Source organism: Hemitrygon akajei, chromosome 5 (assembly GCF_048418815.1).
Source record: "Hemitrygon akajei chromosome 5, sHemAka1.3, whole genome shotgun sequence".
Lineage (NCBI taxonomy): Eukaryota > Metazoa > Chordata > Chondrichthyes > Myliobatiformes > Dasyatidae > Hemitrygon > Hemitrygon akajei.
The window spans coordinates 79151667-79171067 of NC_133128.1; the positions used below are offsets into that span (position 1 = coordinate 79151667).

Here is a 19401-nt window from a genome sequence, read left to right on the forward strand (position 1 = left end):
ATACGTTGAAAATAAATGAACTTCTTTGAATTTATGCTTGGAATCAGAGGAAAAGACCATGGTACTTTTGGATAAGATTCTTGGGCATAGAATTTGAGCACTTGAAAAACCATGGTCTGATTAGATACAGTCAGCACAATGTTGTGCAACAGAGGTCATATCTTACAAACTTGCTTGAGTTTTTTTGAGGAGGTGAACAAAGTTGATTGATGGAAGTTAGAACAGTGGAGGTTGTCTTCATAACTTTAGTAAGGCATTTGACAGGTTCCTCATGGTGAGCTGTTCCAGCCGATAAAGATGCATGGGATCCACAGTGACTTGAGAGTATGGATTCAGAATGTCCATAGAAGACAGAGGTAGTGGTGGAAAGACATTAATTCTGGCTGACTAGCTATGACTATTGGTGTTCCAGAGGAACTGGGACCTCTGGTGTTTGTATATTATAGAGTAATGACTTGGATGAAAACGTGGATGGATGGGTTAGTAAGAATGGTCATGTTGTGGATAGTGGAGAAGATTGTCAAAGAATGCAGTGGGACTATAGATCTGCTGCAAGTATGTGAAGAAAAATGGTAGATTACGTTTACCTGGAGCAAGTTAGGTGTTGCACTTTGGGAGGTCAAATATAAGGGGAAAATATACAGTTAATGGCAGGACCCTTAACATCATTGAAGTACAGTGGAATTTTGGAGTCAAGCCCACAGCTCTTTGTAAGTGGTTACACAAGTAGACAGCTTGGTAAAGAAGGCATATGGCATGCTTGCCATCATTTGTCAGGGCACTAAGTGTAAGAGTAAAGAAGTTGTGTTGCGAGTACATAAAACTCTGGTCAGGCTACACTCGAAGTATTGTATGCATGTTCTGGTTGCCCCATTACAAGAAGAGCATTAGGGCTTTGGAAAGAGTACAGAAGAGCCTTAACCAGGTTGCAGCCTGATTAGAGTGTATGGGCTATAAAGGAAAGATTGGAATTGGTTTATTATTATCACATATACAGAGGTACAATTTAAAGCTTGGCTTGCATACTATTTATTACACTGTTCATGAGTAGTACAAGGTAAAACAATAGTAGAATTCAGAATAAATGTCACAGCCACAGGAAATGTGTGACAAACTTAGCTTGTTTTCTCTAGTGTCAGAGGCTGAGGGAAGACTTGAAAGAAGTTTATAATTAGAGAGGCATAGACAGGGTAGACAGTTGGAGTCTTTCTTCACACCCCACCTCCACTAAACTGAGAATAGAAATATCAAACACTACATTTACATTAAGAGGGAGAAGGTTTACAAGAGATGTAGGGGGCAAGTTTTATTTTTATACTTGGGGTGGTAGGTGCCTAGAACAAGTTGCCAGGGATAGTCGTAGAAGCAAATACAATAGGAGTTAAGGAGGTTTTCAGATTGACACAAGTATGAGGGGAGTGGTGGGATCTGGATCATATGCAGGGGGAGAAATTTAGTTTAATTTTGCATCGTGTTTGGCACAAACATCATGGACTGAAGGACCTGTTCCTTTTGCTGTACTGTTCTTTGTCCTATAATTTGTGTTCATATGCCTTCATGACAGTAAAATTATAATGCATGGTCAAAGTAGGTATTAATGGTTAACATCAATCCAGAAAATTATCATTCCGATGGAATCATTGTGACAAATGGCAGAGATCAGTTAAAGATAAACCAGACGCAAACGTGGAAAAGAAAAGAACGCAGATGTAATGAGAAGTAAACCGGGAGGGGACATATACAGTACATTATAAATACAAGCATAGATCATGTGTGTTAAATAATGTTGTGTAAAATTCCACTTAATGATAACAGACTGATAAACAAATAGACTTCATTAACTTTGCCTCTAACTTTTGCCCTGCCCTCAAATTTACCTGGTCCATTTCCGACACATCCCTCCCCTTTCTTGATCTTTCTGACTCTATCTCTGGAGACGACTTATCTACTATAAGCCTACGGACTCTCACAGCTACCTGGACTATTCCTCTTCCCACCCTGTCTCTTACAAAAATGCCATCCCCTTCTTGCAATTCCTCCGTCTCCACCGCATCTGCTCTCAGGATGAGGCTTTCTATTCCAGGACGAAGGAGATGTCTTCCTTTTTTTTTTAAAGAAAGGGGCTTCCCTTCCTCCACCATCAACTCTGCTCTCAAACGCATCTCTCCCATTTCACGCACATCTGCTCTCACCCCATCCTCCCACCACCCCACCAGCCTCCAGGTCCAACATATAATTCTCTGTAACTTACGCCACCTCCAACGGGATCCCACCATCAAGCACATCTTTCCCTCCCCCCCCTCTTTCTGCTTTCCGCAGGGATCACTCCCTACACAACTCCCTTGTCCATTCTTCCCCCCCCATCCCTTCCCACCAATCTCCCTCCTGGCACTTATCCTTGGAACAAGTGCTACACCTGCCCTTACACGTCCTCCCTCACCACCATTCAGGGCCCGAGACAGTCCTTCCAGGTGAGGCGACACTTCACCTGTGAGTCGGCTGCTGTGATATACTGCGTCTGGTGCTCCCGGTGCGGCCTTCTATATATTGGTGAGACCCGATTGGTGAGTCTGGAAGACCATTTTGCTGAACACCTATGCTCTGTCTGCCAGAGAAAGCAGGATCTCCCAGTGGCCACACATTTTAGTTCCACGTCCCATTCCCATTCTGATATGTCTATCCATGGCCTCCTGTACAGTCAAGATGAAGCTACACTCAGGTTGGAGGAACACCTTATATTCCATCTGGGTAGCCTCCAACCTAATAGCATGAACATTGATTTCTCTAACTTTTGTTAATGCCCCCCTCCCCTTCTTGCCCCATCCCTTATTTATTTATTTATTTGTTTATTCCCCCTCCCTTTTTTCTTTTCTCTGTTTTTTTTCTCTCTCTGCCCCTCTCACAATCACTCCTTGCCTACTCTCCATCTCCCTCTGGTGCTCCCCTCCCCCTTTCTTTCTTCCTAGGCCTCCCATCCCATGATCCTCTTCCTTCTCCAGCTCTGTATCCCTTTTGCCAATCAACTTTCCAGCTCTTAGCTTCACCCCTCCGCTTCCTGTCTTCTATCATTTCCGATCTCCCCCTCCCCCTCCCGCTTTCAAATCTCTTACTGTCTCTTCTTTCAGTTAGTCCTGATGAAGGGTCTTGGCCCGAAATGTTGACTGTACTTCTTCCTTTAGATGCTGCCTGGCCTGCTGTGTTCCACCAGCATTTTGTGTGTGTTGCTTGAATTTCCAGCATCTGCAGATGTCCTCGTGTTTGAGACTTCAGAACAACATTCTTTCATGATTTGCACTCATTAATGGCTCTTAACAGCTTCTAGCACTGGACAATCATATTGGCCGCTTTCAATAAATTGTTTAGCAGTTATCTGTAAAAGTTACATCAGCACTTAAATTGATTCATCACTAAACTTTAATTGTCAATTAGTAGTAAAGAGGATAAAGAGTGTGAATCCTCTTTCTTGATGGGGGTTTCTGAAACAAGGAGACATGGATATAAAGTGAGAGGTCAGAGGTGTGGAGGGGATCTGAGGGGGCATTTCTTCTCTCCACACACAGAAAAGTTGGGATCTGGAATGCCCTGCCTGGGAAGATGGTGAAAGCTCTCTCAATAGAGAGAGTTCGGAGGAGATTTACCAGAAGGTTACCTGGGTTTCAGCACCTAAGTTACAGAGAAAGGCTGAACAAGTTAGGTCTTTATTCTTTGGAACATAGAAGGTTGAGGGGGGACTTGATAGAGGTATTTAAAATTATGAGGGGGATAGATAAAGTTGATGTGGATAGGCTTTTTCCATTGAGAGTAGGGGAGATTCAAACAAGAGGACATGAGTTGAGAGTTAAGGGGCAAAAGTTTAGGGGTATCACAAGGGGAAACTTCTTTACTCAGAGAGTGGTAGCTGTATGGAATGAGCTTCCAGTAGAAGTGGTAGAGGCAAGTTCAATTTTGTCATTTAAAAAAAAAATTGGATAGGTATATGGACAGGAAAGGAATGTAGGGTTATGGGCTTAGTGCAGTTAGGTGGAACTAGGTGAGAGTATGCATTCGGCACAGACTAGAAGGGCCGAGATGGCCTGTTTCTGTGCTGTAATGGTTATATGGTTAACATGAATCAGTTTAAAAAGTGACTCATGTATATTTTAGACTGGCCATTGTAAAGTTTAGAGACTAGTCCAGACTCATGTTAGAATGAGTTTTTGTGCTTTGACCTTTGTTTCGTCACTCTGAATCTGCTTGTGAACCCAGAATGGATACTTCTGTCGTTGCAGAGTTCTTAAGCAAACAGTTCCCCCACCATGATCTCACTGAGGTTGGTAAGGACTGGAAGATCTGCATCTCTGCAATCAACAATATGATCAGCACAACAAGAAGAAGAGTTGTAAGTTCTTACCTTCAATGTTAAAACTGAACAAACTCTGAGAGAATTACAATCAAGTTACAATCAATTGCCTTTTCTCCAATGCAATTCAGAAAACTATCAATATAGCTGCAGCAACCGGGTCTCTGGCACAGAGTTTGGCACTGTGGCTCAGAAGGGAAGAGGGGAGAAGAGGACTGCAGTAGTGAAAGGGGGTTTCATAGTTGGAGAAGTAGACATGAGATTCTACGGACAGGATAGAGACACCTGGATGATATGTTGCCTCCCAGATGCCATGGTTAGGGACGTCTTGGATTGGGTCCAAGGAATTCTAAAGGAGGAGGGCGAGCAGCCAGAATTCTTGGTACATATTGGCAATGATGATATAAGTAGGAAAAGGGAGGAGGGTCTTGAAGAGAATTTAGGGAGCTGGGTAGAAAGCTGAACAGCAGGACCTCAACAGTAGTTATCTCTGGATTGCTGCCTATGCCATGCGTCAGTGAGGGTAAGAATAGGATGATTTGGCAGATGAATGCGTGGCTAAGGAACTGGTGCAAGGGAAGAGTTTCAGATTCTGGATCATTGGGATCTCTTCTGGGGAAGGTATAACCTGTACAAAAGGGGCAGGTTACACCTGAACCCGAGGGACACCAATGTCCTTGTGGGCAGGTCTGCTGGAACTGTAATGATCGTTCAAGAATAACTAGATTCTGGCATGGTTCTGGAGGACTGGAAAATTGCAAATGTCACTCCACTCGTCAAGAAGGGAGGGAGGAAAAAAAAGGAATTAATAGGCCAGTTAGCCTGTCTTTAGTGGCTGGGAAGATGTCAGAATCAATTGTTAAGGATGAGGTCTCAGGTTACTAGGGGGCATATTGGTAAAATAGACCGAAGTCAGCATGGTTTCCTTAAGGGAAAATCTTGCCTGACAGATCTTTTGGAGTTCTTTGAGGAAATAACAAGCAAGATAGACAAAGGAAAATTGGCGGAAGTTGTGTACTTGGATTTTCAGAAGGCCTTTGACGCAGTGCCACACATGAGGCTACTTAGCAAAATAAGAGCCCATGATATGATAGAAAAGAAACTAGCATGGAGAGAGGATTGGCAGGAGGCAAAGAGTGGGAATAAAAATTACCTTTTCTGATTATCTGCCAGTGACTAGTGGAGTTCTGCAGGAGTTGATGTTGGGACCACTTCGTTTTATATTGTACGTCAGTGATTTGGATGATGGAATCGATGGCTTTGTGGCCAAGTTTGTGGACGATACAAAGACTGGTGGAGGGTCAGGTAATGTTGCAGAAGTACTTATACAGATTAGGAGAACAGGCAAAGAAGTGGCAGGTGGAATACAGTGTCATGCACTTTGATTGAGGGAATAATAGCATAGACCATTTTCTAAATGGGAAGAAAATTCAAAAATCAGTTGCAGAGTGACTTGGGAGTCCTTATGCAGGGTTCCCTAAATAATTTGCAGGTTGACTTGGTGGTGAGGAAGGTAAATGCAAAGTTAGCAGTCATTTCAAGAGGACTAGAATATAAAAACAAGGACGTAATACTGAGGCTTTATAAGGCATTGGTCCGACCACACTGTATTGTATTGTAAGTAGTTTTGGGCCCCTTATCTAAGAAGAGATGTGTTGATATTGGAGAGGGTTCAAAGGAGGTTCACGAAAATATTCCAGGAATGAAGAAGTTATCATATGAGGAGCATCTGATGACTCTGGGCCTGTACAACATTGGAATTTAGAAGAATTAGGGGGGAATCTCATTGAAACCAATCAAATTTTGACAGGCCTAGATAGAGTGGATGTGGAGAGGATGTTTCTTATAGTGGGGGATTCTAGGATCAGAGGGCACAACCACAGAATAGAGGGGTGTCCATTTAGAATGGAGATAAGGAAGAATTTCTTTAGCCAGGAGGTGGTGAATCTGTGGAATATGTTGCCAGAAGCAGCTTTGGAGGCCAGATCACTGGGTGTATTTGAGGTGGAAGGTGATATATTCTTGATTAGTCAGGGCATGAAAGGTTACAGGGAAAACACAGGAGAATGGGGTTAAGATGGAAATAGATCAGCCATGATCAGATGGTGGAGCAAACTCAGTGGGCTGAATAGCCTTATTCTGCTCCTGTGTCTTGTGGTGTAATATTTGTGAGTAGAAATTACCTGGTTATATATTTTTTTAAATCAGGAGAGTTAATGGTGTATCAAGTACTTAGCATGGCGCTAGGCTGCAGAAACCTGGAAATCTCTAGGTTCTATTTTAGGGTACGTTGATTTTTTAAAATGCTTTTCATTTGCAGGGCCTTTTTCCGTATTTCATATTGAGATCATCCCATTGAAGAAATGCTTTTCTCTAAGCCACTGTGCTCTTAAAACTGCCACGCTATAGGCCACATCATAAGAATGTAGGAACTGAACTGAAGATTTGACTCTGAGCAGAAGCAGGTTTATTATACTGTATGTTATGAAATTTGTTGTTTTACAGCAGGAGTACATTTACTATAAATTGCAACAACAAATTTTAAAAATTGATGAAGAGAAAACAAATTAGTGAAGTAGTAGTCATTTTCTGTTCAAAAATCTGACGCTGGAGTGGGTTCAAAGAAGGTTCATGAAAATGTTCCAGAAATGAAGGGATTATCCTAAAATATTGAGGGTGTACCTTCAGGTTCCTGTACCTCCTTCATAATAGTAATGATTTTTTTTTTGAGACACAGTGCAGAGATAAGCCCAGCAATCCCCAACATTAATCTGAGCCTAATCACAGGACAATTTACAATGACCAATTAACCTACCAACTGGTACATCTTTGGACTGTGGGAAGAAACCGGAGCATCGGGAGGAAATCCATGCAGTCACCGGGAGAACATACGAACTCCTACAGGTAGCAGCGGGAATTGAATCCAGGTCGCTGGTTCTGTAAAAGAGTTGTGCTAACCACTACGCTACTGTGTGTGCCATGGGTAGTTAGGGCCCTTAATGATTGATGCTGGCTCGCCATTTGAAGATATTCTCAATGGTTGGGAGGCTAGGGCCCATGATGTAGTTGGCTGAGTTTACAACTCCCTGCAGCTTTTTCTGACCCTGTGCATTGGTGCCTCCATACTAGATGATGATGCAACCAGTCATAACTCTGTTCACCCTTCATTTAGATCATATGGCTGATAGCTTTTTTATCTTGAACTTCTGGCTCCAGCTCCTCAACCCTTAATATTCATCCCTTCTGAAATATTTACTTGTCTCAGTCATGAAAACTTCAGTTAATTCTAACCCTAGCAGAATTTTAGCTCTGATTATCACACAAGCCCTCCTCAACTTCCAAATCCCCACCTCTGTATTTACTCTAACAACTTATCACAGAATCTCCTTTATGTTGGAGAAGAATGACTGGCTTCACTGCTGAGTTTCATTAACAACTGTAGTGCTGTAACGTCACACCACGAGATTGGATTATTTCTTATATTTATATGGACTTCCCATCTAATTTTAAAAACACTAGTCTTGAGAACATTGGCAGTTTTGATCAACATAAAGAGATATTATACATAATTAATAACAGAACATAACCTCAGGCACCAGTACTTTAGGACATAGAACACTAGCACTGTACAGGCCATCTGACCCATGATGTTAGGCTAATCTTTTAACCTACTCAAAGAACAGTCTTGTAAGATCGTTCAGATTTATGTTGGCAATACTGGTAGAAAAGCATCTTTTGTTTATAATTTATTATAAACAAAGGTGTTTTTCATATTTCATACTCATCTCTCGATGTCCCGCATACACTATATAGGTCATGTGTAGAATGCATCTTACTGTGATGAAATGCAACAGAACAGAAAAATTTATCAAATTCTATTAACATTAGACCATGACCATAAGAAATTGGAAGAGAATTAGGCTAATTGGATCATCAAGTCTGCACCACACTCCATCATGGCTGATTTATTATCCTTCTCAACCCCATTCTCCTGTGGGCTCCCTGTAACCTATGACATCCTTACTAATCAAGAACCTAGCAACCTCTGCTTTAGATTCACCACCATCTGGCTAAGGAAATTTCTTCTCATCTCTGCTCTGAGGCTGTGCCTTCTGTTTCTAGACTCCCCCACTATAGGAAACATCCTCACAACGTTCACTCTATCTAAAGTCAAAGTAAATTTATTAGTGGGAGTTCTTGATGATCGATGCTGCTTTCCTGATTTCTCAACATTACCTGCCCCAACCCTTGTCTTTGTATCATCCACAATCTCAACCACAAGACCATCAATTTCATCATCCAAATCATTGACATACGGTATAGCATGAAAAAAGTGGTCCCACATCGACCCCTACAGAACACTAGTCACCAATAGTGAATCAGAAAAGGCCCCCTTTATTCCTACTCTTTGCCTCCTGCCTTTCAGCCATCCATGCTAATATTGTTCCTGTAATACCGTGGGCTCTTATTTGGTTTAACAGCCTCATGTGTGGCTCCTTGTCTAAGGCTTTCTGAAAATCCAAGTAATCAACATACACTGGCTCTCCTTTGTCTATCCTGCCTGTTATTTCCTCAGAAGAATTCCAACAGATTTGTCAGGCAAGAATTCCCCTCAAGGAAACAAAACCAACTTTAGCCTATTTTATCATATGCATCCAAGTACTCCTGAAACCTCATCCTTAATAATGGACTCCAGCATCTTCCCAACCACTAAAGTTAGGCTAACAGGCCTGTAATTTCCTGTCTTTTGCCTTCATGTGAAATCTATGCTGAAACTACATGTTCCAGTAACAGCATATGGAGGAAGTGGATTATTATTAAGGAATTATATTTCCCCTTTGTCTTCCGGGTGGAGCAATTCAGCCATTAAAAATACGTGTTTTGGTAACTTAGGTCGATGTTTGTTTTGCTGATCAATATTTTTAATTGACAGATCTCATAGCACGTCATGGTTTATGTCTGGTAAACAAAAAATATGAATTTAATTTCCTGTTGGACAGTACTGAGGATAGTTCTCAACAGTATGGCATATTGCCTGTCGGCTGTCACTGCCTATCAGCGGCAGTGTAAAAGACCCTCTCCACTCATTATCAGCACCTGTCTTGAAAATTAACATCATTGTACTGGCAAGTAGTACCCTGCCAAGAAATACTATGTACTGTAAATATGTATGATTCAGTTTCATTAGATTGGACATTACATCACACTAGTACTATGATATGAAAGCTTCCAGATCACTGCCGCAGAGCTAATATATAACCTTCTGTTAAACTGTGATAAAGGAACATATAATTTTGGCATGTTACAAAATTAATTAGAAACATTTCCAATCAACCAAAAATATGCGTAAGTACCTAACCTCTGACAAAGTGACTGCCTTAACTTTGATTCAGTTGACTGACTCTTTCCAATGCTGACTAGCCTTGTGTATCCTCTCCTCAGTGATTATAGTGCAGTCATAAACCTTATTTTGATCAATATTTCTAACATGGCCACACTAATGACAAGAACTGCTCGTACAAGGCTATCATTTTCAGATTTCAGCCATTTTTGACCTTTTGTCATTTTTTTAAATATGATACTGATAAAATTCAATTCAACTTCAAAGCATATTTATTATCAAAGAATGTATAAATTAAACACCTTGAAATTTGTCTGCTTACAAGCAGCCACCAAGCAAGAGGCCTGAATAATCCAAAAATCAAAACCAAAAACTTCTCTCTGTTTGGCTGTCCATCGATTTTCAATGATGATTGAGGCCTGAACAAGGTTGTATGGAAGACCTGCAGTTGCCCATGCTGCAAGTCTCCCCTCTCCACGCCACCGATGTTGTCCAAGGAAAGGGCATTAGGACCCATACAGCTTGGCACCGGTGTTGTCATAGAGCAATGTGTGGTTAAGTGCCTTGCTCAAGGACACAACACGCTGCCTCAGCTAAGGCTCGAAATAGTGACCTTCAGATCACTAGACCGACGTCTTACCCACTTGGCCATGCGCCACACAAACCAAAAACCACTGCACAGAGAAAGAGGGAGAATGAAAAATCACATACCTGTATCATGCAAACAATAAAAGCAAGTCAACAGCATCCCAAACCAGACTGAGTCTTAGATCCGCTGCTCGAGTTGGCCCACAGCCTCAGCACTGCAGAGAAAGGAATAAACATTTGTGGGAGAGCGTGCAAAATTAGCCCGACCCTCATCTCCATACCTGACAATCATGGTTCCAGTCTGTCTGGGAGGTGTTTAAATTGTCCAAGCACTGAGTAGAGCCCGGCACCCTGATACGCCTGGACTACTCCACCCAAAGCCGTTCTCGATCTCACCAAATTGGCTCGGCACTTGGAACAAACCAACCTCACACCTGGGTTAGGTAGATGGGCATTGAAACTCTTCTGCATCGAAACCTCTCCAACTCACTCACTCCATTGTACAACTCAGCAGTAAACAAATGAATCTTTTACAAGCTAGTATCATAATTTTATTTTTACTGCTTCCAGGCTGTTCTAATTAAATGTCGCTATTTTTAAATCCAGAATGCATGTAGAAATGTATTACAGGTATAGGGGAGAATGAAATTAGTGCTAATTAATTATGCTTTACAACCACACTACTTGGCAATTTTATACTCAAGTTCTCAATATTATTTTTATTTGCACAGTTTGTCTTTTGCACACTGGCTGTTTGGTACTCTTTGTCTGGTTCTGTATGGTTTTTCATAAAATTCTATTGTATTTCTTTCTTCCTGTAAATGCCTGCAAGAAAATGAATCTCCAGGTGGTGTGGTAGTGTAGCAGTTAGTGTAACGCTATTATGCTAATGACCCAGGTTCAGTTCTGCTGTTGTCTGTGAGGAGCTTGTACATTCTCCCTGTGGCCTTGTGGGTTTCCACTGAATGCTCCAGTTTCCTCCCACACTCCAAAGACACATTTTAGAAGGCTAATTGGTCACATGGATGTGATTGGGTGGTGTGTGCTCATTGGGCCAGAAGGGTGTGTTAGTGTGTTACTGTGCTATATCTCTAAATAAAAATATATGGTAATATACATTTACTTTGAACTTGAGGGTCACAATCCTACACCTGATCATAGTAACAAGTGTCAGTTCAGAGTCAGCATGTAGGACTATAGCTTCAGTTTATGATCAAGCAATTAATAATAGGCACTACTCAAAGGAGAGAATCAATAAGCTATCATATTAAACAGGACCTTTCCGTACAATATATAGAAGCTATATTGGATGTACCGCTCAGCTTTCCATTGCCTTATTGTTTAAAAAAAAACAATTTGAAAAGGCATACCTTTGATAAGTGGCTTGTCATCAGAGGTCTAAGCCACTCATGAAGGGAGATCAACTGCCCACGAAGTGACAAATCTGCCGCAGACCAATTTGAAGGGGGGCGCATGTTAAATTTTAAATATCTGGCACCTTGGTGTGTTTTTGTACTATCAGTCAATAGCTTTTGAGTTAATGAGTTGAGGAAACAATAATAATATTGAATTCTGTTATCAGGAAACAGGCTCAAACCAGAGAAGAGAATACCTGTCTGATGAAAAAGCATCAACTTCTTCCATCTCTCCATCTACCTCTGATTCTGCTGCAAATGGTCAACTTTGGTGGCTTTACCAGAATCCAACACCATTATCACCTGCTAAAAGTCAAAAAACTTATGAAAAATTAGGTAGGACTAATTTTTTAAGGCCTTGCATTTTTATAAAAAATAGCCTGGTGACTGAATAGCTTTAATTTCTTGGCTCAATCAAAAAAGTACAAGTTTAAATTTCAGATCCAGTTGTAACTTGTTTTTTCTCTCTCAATTTGCAACTGCATTGGCTATTTTCATTTGAGCTACTGTGTGTTAATGATGTGAGCTGTTATTTGTCTAAATATTGTCCTGCTGTGCAAATTGCCTTGCACCTATTTCTCATAGGTATTTTACAATGCTACATTTAATTTGATAGTTATTTTAGGTCAATGTTGACCTTCTACCCAAATGGAGGGAACATGTGTGGTTATCAACATCAAGGTGTGGTGACGGAGGGTGGGGAAGATAATCAAATCAGAAGTAAAATAAGGCATAACTTTAATAAAGAATGAAAAAGAACTCAAAATGGTATTTTATTATTGTTAATTACCTGTCTAATTCACGTATAAACCAAACACTAGCCCAACTTCCCTTACTTAGTTGCTTGTATTAGCAGAGAAAGTTTTTTTGAGAATAATTTTTTGGGTGTGTGACTATGGTTACTTGCTACCTTATACATGTTCTATGTGCCTTGTGATGTGTATGACTGTTGGTGATGTAGAATATAAGAAATAGGAGCAGGAGTCGGCCATCTGGCCCATCGAGCCTGCTCTGCCATTCAATAAGATCATGGCTGATCTGTCCATGGACTCATCTCCACCTACCTGCCTATTCCCCATAATCCTTAATTCCCCTTCTATGCAAAAATCTATCCAATCTTGTCTTAAATATATTTACTGAGGTAGCCTCCACAGCTTCATTGGGCAAAAAATTCCACAGATTCACTGCTCTCTAGGAAAAGCAGTTCCTCCTCATCTCTGTCCTAAATCTACTCCTCCAAATCTTGAAGTTACGTCCCCTAGTTCTAGTCTCACCTACCAGTGAAAACAACTATCCTGCCTCTATCTTACCTATCCCTTTCAAAATTTTATATGTTTCTATAAGATCTCCTCTGATTGTTCTGAATTCCAGTGAGTACAGTCCCAGGCAACTCAGTCTTTCCTCATAGTCTAGCCTCCTCATCTCTGGAATCAACCTGGTGAACCTCCTCTGCACTGCCTCCAAAGCCAGTATAACCTGCCTCAAATAAGGAGACCAGAACTGCACTCAGTATTCCAGATGTGGCCTCACCAGTACCCTGTACAGTTGCGGCATAACCTCCCTGCTCTTAAATTCAATTCCTCCAGCAATGAAGGCCAACGTTCCATTTGCCTTCTTGATAGCCTACTACCCCTGCAAACCAACCTTTTGTGATTCATCCACAAGCACTCTCAAATCCCTCTGCACAGCAGCATGCTGCAGTTTTTTACCATTTAAATAATAACATGCTCTTTCATTTTTCCTTCCAAAGTGGATCATCTCGTATTTACCAATATTGTACTCCATCTGCCAGACCCTTGCCTACTCACTTAACCTATCTATATCTCCCTGCAGACTCGCCGTATCTTCTGCACAATTTGCTTTTCTACTCAACTTAGTATCATCAGCAAACTTGGATACACTACACTTGATCCCCTCTTCCAGATCATTTTGCACCTTGGCCCCAGAAGAATGCGGTTTCATTTGGCTTTATTCAAATGATGAATTTGAACTTGGTCTCTGCGGATCTTTACATAGAGAAGTTAATAGATTGTAGGTATATTTCAAATGGTTCATTTAAAATTAGATTATGGTGCTGTTCATCATGAACTTCAAATACCTAGGTCATCAGCCCCTGGCAAATGAACAAATTTCTGTTTGAATTTTCCCCTCTTTAATCTCTCTCAATCATAATAACCAAATCTTCATGCATTCTCTGGAAACAGTATGGCTTAAGAAGTTGCAGATGGCTGTGTTTTTGCCAGTATTGCCACTAAAATATCTTGACTGGCACTAGAGAGATTCAGCAAGTTACTTAATGGTATAGAATCTGTGAACAGACTGGCTGATGGAATTTAATGATAAGCATTGTCAAGTAGTAAATAGTTATTCAAGGCAAGTGAATTATATGACAAAGTTCACTAGATTGTGTCTGCAAGGTGAGAGAATTTTGATGCCAGTCAAAGACACTAAACTTCTTTCTGGTAAAAATTCAGGGTGAAAATCATAGGGTTAGGGATTTAATTACTGATCATTTAGCTTCCTAGCCAAGACCCAGCACCACTGAGTGACCAGTCTAAAGGTATCACTTCCAATTCCAGTTAATGTTAGAGTAAAGTAAATTGTCCATTTATTCCATCCAAACATGTGACTGATATTCTGGTACGTTTTTCCATGGAGTCTGTTTTGGGAGTTTAAACTGTATTGAAGTGTGGCAATCCACTCTTTCTCTGATCATATCACAGTGGGGAAATTAAGGAACTATTCATTGAACTGTTCAGTTTGATCTGGGATGTCTTTACTAGGATCTGCCTCTATCTTATCCAAAGTTCAGCCTGTTAATGACTGAAAAGTATCAGTCTCAGTCTTGGCATTTATTTTTAATGTACCTTGAATAGGTTTCAAGAGAATTTGCTCCAGATTTCGGTCCTTTGTAAAAGTAGTAATATTTCCTGATGTGATCTTTGAATGGACCAGCTCTAATTTTATGATTATACCACATTACTTTGTGATTCCTCACTAGAAGAAATAGTTTCTCAATGTCATAGTCGTAGAGCACTGCAACACAGAAACAGGCCCTTCTGCCCATTTAATCCATGCTGAACTGTTACTCTACTTAGTCCCATTGACCCGCACCTGGATCATAGCCCTCCATACCCTTCCCATCCATGTACCTGTCCAAACTTCTTTTAAGTGTCGCAATCAAAAATGCATCTACTCGCTTCTGGTGCCAGCTCAATCCACACTCACACCACCCTTAAATATTTCACCTTTCACCCTTAACTTATGACCTCTAGTTCTAGTCTCACTCAATTTCAGTGGGAAAATCCTGCACCTATCATTTTCTAGCTTGTACTCCTTCCCCTCCCCCCACCCTTTTATTCTGGCATCTTCCCCTTTCTTTTCCAGTCCTGATAAATGGTCTTGGCACAAAATGTCGATTGTTAATTCATTCCATCAATGCTGCCTGATCTGCTGAGATCCCCCAGCATTTTGTGTGTGTTGCTTTGTATTTACAGCATCTGCAGAATCTCTTGTATTAATGAAATTTAGTTTGTTGATTTTGTGTGTAAATGTTAAATGATTAATTATTCCCAGTGTTTTTACCTTTGTGCATAAACTGATACATAATACTGCCAAGAATCAACAATCGCGGTAGAAATATAGATTGTGGCTTCAGCTGCATTGGACTGGTAATTTAATCAGGGAAGTTTCAATTTTCCTTACCAAACCATTAACATAGAACAGTACAGCACGGGGTAGCCTTACAGCCCACAATACTGTGGGAAATTAATGAAATTAGTAAATAAATGCCTAGCTAAAGTAATCCTTTCTGCTTACAATGTCCATTTCCTGCACAGTCATGTCCCTAAGTGTCTCCTGAACACCTGTTATATTTGCCTTCACCCCTACCCTTGGCAGTGCATTACAGGCAACCACCACCGTGTCAAAAAAAAACTTGCCCCCTCTCACTTTAATTACGTGCACTCTAATATTAGACACTTTGACCCAGGAAAAAAGATACTGGCTGTCTACTCTATCTGTGCCTCTTAAAATCTCATAAGCCTGTATAAGATCTCCCCTCAGCCACTACATAAAAACAACCCAAGTTTGTCCAACTTCTCCTTATAGCACATGCCCTTTAATCCAGTCAGCATCCTGGTAAACTACTTCTGTACCCTCTACGAAGCCTTGATATTCTTCCTACAATGGGGTGACTAGAACTCAATGCAATACTCCAGATGTAGCCTAACCAGAGTTTTCTAAAGCTGCAATGTAACTTCCCGACTCTTGAACTCAGTTCCTCAGCTAATAAAAGCAAACATACTATATGGTTGCCCTACCACCTTTCGACCTCTGCAGCCACTTTCAAGAAGTTATGGATGTTGGACCTCAAGATTCCTCTGTACATAAATATTATTAAGGGTCTTGCCATTAACAGTGTACTGCCACTTTATATTTGATCTCCCAAAGTGCAATAATCCACATTTAGCTAGGTTAAACTGCATCTGCCATTTCTTTGCCCATATCTACAACTGATCTACACGCAGTGGCTACTTTATTAGGTACACCTGTACACCTGCTCGTTAATGCAAATATCTTATCAGTTACTCATGTGGCAGCAACTTAGTGCATAAAAGCATGCAGACATGGTGAAAAAGTTCAGTTGTTGTTCAGACCAAACATCAGAATGGGGAAGAAATGTGATCTAAGTCACTTTGACCGTGGAATGATTGTTGGTGCCAGACAGGGTGGTTTGAGTATCTCAGAAACTGCTGATCTGGAATTTTTACACAAAACAGTCTTTGGAGTTTACAGAGAATGGTGTGAAAAACATCCTGTGAGTGCCAGTTCTGAGGACAACAGCGCTTTGTTAATGAGAGAAGTCAAAAGAGAATGGCAGACTGGTTCAAGCTGACAGAAAGGCAACAGTAACTCGAATAACCATGCATTACAACAGTGGTGTGCAGAAAAGTATCTCTGAACGCACAATACGTCAAATCTTGATGTGGCTGAGCTGCAGCAGTAGAGGACCATGAACGTACGCACGGTAGCCACTTTATTGGGTACAGGGTGTATATTCTGCTCTATCCGTTGGCTGTCATCTATGCTACCCACAGTTACTGCAATTGTACTATCATCTGCAAACTTATTAACTCATCCATCCACATCCAGGTCATTTATACATGTATATCACAAACAGCAGAGGTCTCCTAACAGACCTCCAGCCAGAATAAGTCCCATTAACCATGACCATCCGGTGCATTTTAATCATCTGGATAAGACTCCCATGAGGGACCTTGTCGAACACCTCATTAAAACCATGCAAATACCATCCATACCTCTACCTTTATCAATCACTTTCATCACCTTCTCAAAAAAAAGCTCAAATCAAATTAGTAAGACACAACCAGCCCTGGACACCTCAATTTGACTTCCCAATTGGAAGCACAGGAAGTTATTTCCCAATTGCTTATAAATCCTATTCCTAAGAATCTTCTCCAATAGATTCCCTATCAGTGATGTGAGACACAGTGATCTGTAGTTTCCAGAATAATCCGTTTCCCTTCTTGAATAATGAAACATAGCTGCTTGCCAGTCCTTCAGGACTTTGCCACTAGCTTGAGAGGCCTCTAAGATATTGCTCCATGCTGCAACAACCTTATCTCTGTCCTCTTTCATTAACCTGGGATGTATTCCATCAGACCCCAGGGACTTATCCACCTTAATGTTCTTTAAGAGACCCCATGTTTCCTCCTCTTTTATCTTGAAATGCCCTAGCAAATTAGTACAGTCCACCTTCATCTCCATTTTCCACATCCTTCTCTTTAGTAAATATTGATTGCAAAATACTCATTTTGGACCTCACCCACATTCTCCAATCATGTATTATCCTCCTTTATCCTTAAGTGGTCCCACCCACTCCCTGGTTATCCTCTTGCTCTTGATATATGTATAGAAAGATATATGCGTACTTTGTATATATGATGTATGTATACTTTGAGATTCTCTTTGATCCTACTTGCCAAGGACTTTTCATGGCTCCTCCTTGTTTTCCTATTTCTCTTCGAGTTCTTTTTCCAAGCTTCTTAATGATCAAGGGTTCTATATGAGTTTAGTTTCCTATATATTCCTTACATTTGCTTTCTTCTTTTTTGACTGAATTCACCACCACTTTCCACATCCAGTGTTCCTTTAACTTGCCATCCTGCTTCATACCTGCCCTGTACTCTATACAGTAGATCTTTAAAGAGCCTCCACATGTCAGGTGTGCACTTGCCCAAAAACAGTTGTTCCCAACCTATCACCCTGGTTTCTACCCAATATTCTTATAATTTGCTCTGCTCTAATTTAACACTCTGCTGTAAAGTGCTTACTTCTCAAGTTTTAAGATAAGGATTTGTGATCACTGTTCCCTAAACTTGTTCTCCCACTGAGAAGTCAGTCACCCACCCAGGCTCCTTACCCAATGCCAGGTCCAGGATTGCATTTCCTCTTGTTGAACTATCTACATGTTGATTTAAGAAATACTCCTGGATGCACTTTACAAAATTTGTGCTATCTAAACCTCTTGCACTAATGATGCCCCAATCTGTATCAGGGAAGCTGAAGTCACCCACAACAACAGTCCTTTTGTTTTTATATCTTAAACACAAGAGATTCTGTGGATGTTGGAAATCCTGTGTAATACACACAGAACACTGGAGGAATTCCGTCCTAATGAAGGGTCTCAGCATGAAACGTCGACTCTTTATTCCTTTCCTTAGGTGCCACCTGATCTTCTGATTTCGTCCATAATTTTGTGTGTTTTTATGCCTTTCCATAATCCCTGCCCTGCTGAGTCCTTAATGTCTGCTAAATGTCTGCAGGGAGTCATCAGCATTGGCAGCATGTGATGGCAAGTTGATTTGAGAGTCAGTTGTCACAGTTATGTAAAAGGTGATTGCTCACTAAACCGAGCAAAGAAGGTGAGAGTGAATACATTGCAAGGTAATCCTTTTCAAAAATATCGCAAATGCTAGGAAGACACCGTTGAACCACCTATTCTAACATCTACCCAGAAATGACTTCAGTGTTCTTTGTCACAGACAGGCAGCTGAATTATCTTTAATTCTGCTCTGATATATTTGTTTTTTCATTATAACATTACTCTCAGGGGATTGTTTTAATATTTATGCAGACATACAATTATATTATTTTAATATAGTCCTATTTTATATGGCTATAATATGATCATGGGTCGCTGCTGTAGAAGGGCATATAGAAATACAGAGAAAAATCCACAAATCCACCTCTATGTGAAGGAAAAAGTTAATATTGACAGCACTCCACACTTTGGGTGGGGACAGTAATAGAAAGCTCATTAGATGCTGATCTGGAGCAGGATCTAATCTCTTCAAACATTAACCTACTTGGACTGTTATCAATGAGTATGATTCACTAATTAATTTCTCTTCCTCATCTCTGCTAGAGATGCTTAAGACAATCATTCAGGCATCTGGATGTGCTTTTACCAGTCTATTCACTTTGAATGTTCTCTCAGCACTACCATTTTTTTAAAGCTCATTACCCATTTGTTTAAAAAAATGGGAAAAGGCTGCTTTAAAAGGCCCATAGGAGTTTTGTACAAATACATTGAACAGGGTATTGCCAAATGAAATTCGATTCCCTTGTCTAGATTTGCATATTGTTAACAGGATACACTTTTAGTAATTGGAAGCAAAATTCTGCACCAGAAT

At 40.6% G+C, this 19401-nt stretch overlaps 1 protein-coding gene across 1 annotated transcript in view; it reads left to right on the forward strand.

The window, feature by feature from the left end:
• The window catches only part of LOC140727212 (uncharacterized), a 147016-nt gene that overhangs the window by 99821 nt on the left and 27794 nt on the right, over nucleotides 1-19401 (forward strand). The window contains exons 9-10 of the mRNA XM_073044477.1: nucleotides 4269-4378; nucleotides 11851-12019. Coding sequence (XP_072900578.1) covers nucleotides 4269-4378; nucleotides 11851-12019 — 279 coding nt within the window. The remainder of the gene's footprint in view (nucleotides 1-4268; nucleotides 4379-11850; nucleotides 12020-19401) is intronic.